This window comes from Colobus angolensis, unplaced genomic scaffold (genome assembly GCF_000951035.1).
Source record: "Colobus angolensis palliatus isolate OR3802 unplaced genomic scaffold, Cang.pa_1.0 Scaffold78, whole genome shotgun sequence".
Taxonomy (NCBI): domain Eukaryota; kingdom Metazoa; phylum Chordata; class Mammalia; order Primates; family Cercopithecidae; genus Colobus; species Colobus angolensis.
In genome coordinates, this window is record NW_012121598.1 from 5703810 (window position 1) to 5707225 (window position 3416).

A 3416-nucleotide genomic window follows, 5' to 3' on the forward strand; every position below is an offset into this window, starting at 1 on the left:
TGCCTTAACATCTGTGCTGTAAAATCTTCCCAGGTGATTCTGATGACAGGTAAGTTTGGTAAATACAGTTACACATTCAAATACTAACTTGGATGTTCTCCATGGGACACCTAGCACAGTGCTTGGCACAAAGTAGACAATATTAACTGAACAAGCAAAAAGAATGAGAAATGGAAGTTGCTAATAAAAGTGCAGAACTATCCTATTTCAAGGTCATTAATTCTACTTACCTTTTTTAGAGCTTCATGAAGTTCATTTAGGACATAAATCAAGAATTCCTGAGCGTCTTGTTGCGTCTTTTTCGTAAATGCTGGGTAGAGGTTGCCAAGAGCTGACTGGAATATTTCTGGTGAGACACAGTCTGAGTCTCCCAGCCACATGTCTGTCATCAGGTAGGCAAAAGCCGTGGCAACCTCGCTGCAATCGCTTGGAAGAAGAAAGGGATATGTTTCTGGCTGATTTAATGAAAAGAAGGCACCTCATCACCCAAGCCTGGGAAATTAGTCTCAAAATAGAAGAGCATGGTGTCTCATGCCTGTAACCCCAGCACTTTGGGAGGCCAATGCAGGAGGATCGCTTGAGCCCCCAGAAGGTCGAGGCTGCGGTGAGCTATGATCATACCACTAGTTCACCCCAGTCTGGGTGACAGAACACGACTCTGTCTAAAAGAAAAAAAAGGAGGCCAGGTTCAGAGGCTCATGCCTGTAATTCCAGCACTTTGTGGGGCCGAGGTGGTGGGTTGGGAGAGGTGGATCACTTGAGGTCAGGAGTTTAAGACCAGCCTGTCCAACATGGTGAAACCCCCTCTCTACTAAAAATACAAAAAAATACAAAAAAATTAGCCAGGCATGGTGGCGCATGCCTGTAATCCCAGCTACTCAGGAGGCTGAGGCAGGAGAGTCACTTGAACCTGAGGAGCAGAGGTGGCAGGGAGCCAAGATCATGCCACTACACTCCAGCCTGGCAACAGAACGAGACCCTGTCTCAACAACGACAAAAATTAAAAAAATAAAAATAAAAAAAAGGAGCTGCACATCATTTCTTGGTTGCCCTTCCCACTTTTACTTACTCTAGCATGTTATCTGGGAAGCTACAACCTCTACTGACTTGTTTGTTTAATCCCTTAATAGGGATTCCAGAGTTCCTTCTCTCTGGAAGGAACCTCACCTGTGGGGAAGTGGGGGTAGGAGCTGGGCTGCAGGGAATGCAAATGGTCTTACTTTTGAAGAGCAGTGATATACTTCCCAGAGAGGAAGTATTCCACCAGCGGCGAGATGCTGCAGAGACACTGTAAGATGGCATTCATGTAGCATGTGTTGCCCAAGTTCTGCAAGCCAGTGACACCCTGAAAACAGGGCTGGCTCCCATCAGCCTCCTTAACTGGAAGGGTATCATAGTAATCTGTGTACTCTGCACTGTGTTGGTGCCACATGGAAAGAAAGGGTTTTGAGAGAACAAAATAAGCACAAATGACAATAAGCCTCTCAATATTGTGAAATAAAGAAGAGTTCTTAATAAGGCTTCCTCCAAACGCATTCCCCACCAAGGACAGGAAGTATGGGAACTTGGAGTCTAAAATTACATCATGGTGGAGAATAGTGGCTCACACCTGTAATCCCAGCCCTTTGGGAGGCCGAGGTGGGAGGATTGCTTGAGGCCAGGAGCTTGAGACCAGCCAGGGTAACATAGTGAGATCTTGTCTCTATTACATAAATTAAATTAAATTAAATTAAAAACAAAATTACATTACTTAGAACAGAACTGTGAACAAGTGCCTGAAGCCAAATAAGACAGATAAAAATTTCTTTCTAAAACCAAAGCAAGACAACTGACAACTTGCTGGACAAGTAATTAAATTATTATTATTATTATTAAAAGTTAATAAAACAATAGCTATCAGGTAGTGAGCCTGGCACTATTTAAGTACTTAACATGCATTTTCCCATTAAATCTCTCAACAATTGTGTAAGGTAGGAACAATTATTTTTACATCCCATTTTACAGATGAGATGTCAGGTTTGAAGTGATTTAATCATTTACCTACGGGGTGTGTGGTGGTATGTAGAGAAAAGGAATATCTGCCTATCATCTGTTTGCCTCCCTCCCTCTCTCCCAATATATCTATCCATTAAGATATTTGGATTTATATATATTAAGATAGCCTATATATATGTGATGTATATATGTGTATATTTGTGTATGTATGTATATATAGCATATATATAGAAAGCATAACATATACACATATTAAGAGCATGCATATAGATATCTTAAGAGCACACATATGTATATATGTATATAGCTAAATACATCTAAATACACACACACATATATACATGGAAAGGAGAAAGTGCACAGACTTTGTAAAAAATAGATCTTAGTTTAAATCCCAACTATGCCATTTACTAGTTATAGGATCTGGGATTCTATGTCTATTTCTTGTCTATAAAATATGAATAATGTCATCTGCCTTATAGGATGGTTGTGAGGATTATGAACGTATCATGCAAGGTACTTGACACAAGTTCATCAATAAATGACAACCTAAAACCTTTTTTTAAGTGACTGGTCTAGGATGTCCTTCCCAGTAAGCTACAGGATTAGTGTTCATGTGAACTGGCCAGACCTGCCTGCACAGAGAGAACACTGAGAGTTCCGAAGAGCACCTCCTCTCCCTGCACAGAGCTTCCTCTTGTAATTTTTTATATTGTGCCAGGCAACCCGGTATCTACGTCCTCTGGGATTTTTCTTTCCATATATTGTATCTAAAGTTGGGGCTCCATGAGACAGTGACCTCACCTCATACATGCTTTTAAGCACAGTTATGCCAGTTTGAAAAGTGTTCACTGTTATAAGAATGGTCATTTTCACTTTTACTCACTGATACCACAGGAGGTCCTAGACTGTCACCCTTTAGGAAGAACATGTATTTATTGCCAAGATATTAGGTACAATCTTCCTTCCTTTCAGGGGACCTCCCATGGGTTACACCTGGGAGAACCCTCCTGAATGTAGCTGGTATCCCCTGACTCCTCTGAGCTGGGCTTATCTAGAAAGCTGTAGTAGATCAAGGCTCACAGGACATAGTAGATACCGAAGTCATCTGCAGGGAGAGATCGCTGAGAAGTCATTTTAATGGAACCACGTTGGAATTTCACTTCCATTCAGCAGCTACAACTATGCCTTTCAACTTCATTTCTCTGAGCCTGTTAACACTGGCTTTTTGTTTTAAACAACTGATATGCTCCTCTCTCTTCCGGTAGCTGCAAACTGATTTTCACCTGTATCAGGCACCACTCCAACTTGGATTTTCCATACATCATAATCCTTTCCATTCACCTTCAAGATTCTAGCATGTTGCCATGAGACACTGTTACTTGGTTGTCTGCAATGTTTTAAAAAGATTAGGCTTTAAA

The 3416-nt window shown here is 41.2% G+C and overlaps 1 protein-coding gene across 1 annotated transcript in view; it reads right to left on the bottom strand.

Annotated features, from left to right (window-relative positions):
* USP50 (ubiquitin specific peptidase 50) overlaps positions 1-3131 on the bottom strand; it is a 48715-nt gene extending 45584 nt beyond the window's left edge. The window contains exons 1-3 of the mRNA XM_011928606.1: positions 3079-3131; positions 1221-1415; positions 231-426 (exon numbers count right to left, since the gene is read on the bottom strand). Coding sequence (XP_011783996.1) covers positions 231-426; positions 1221-1415; positions 3079-3131 — 444 coding nt within the window. The remainder of the gene's footprint in view (positions 1-230; positions 427-1220; positions 1416-3078) is intronic.
* Between the last annotated feature and the right edge of the window lie 285 nt (positions 3132-3416).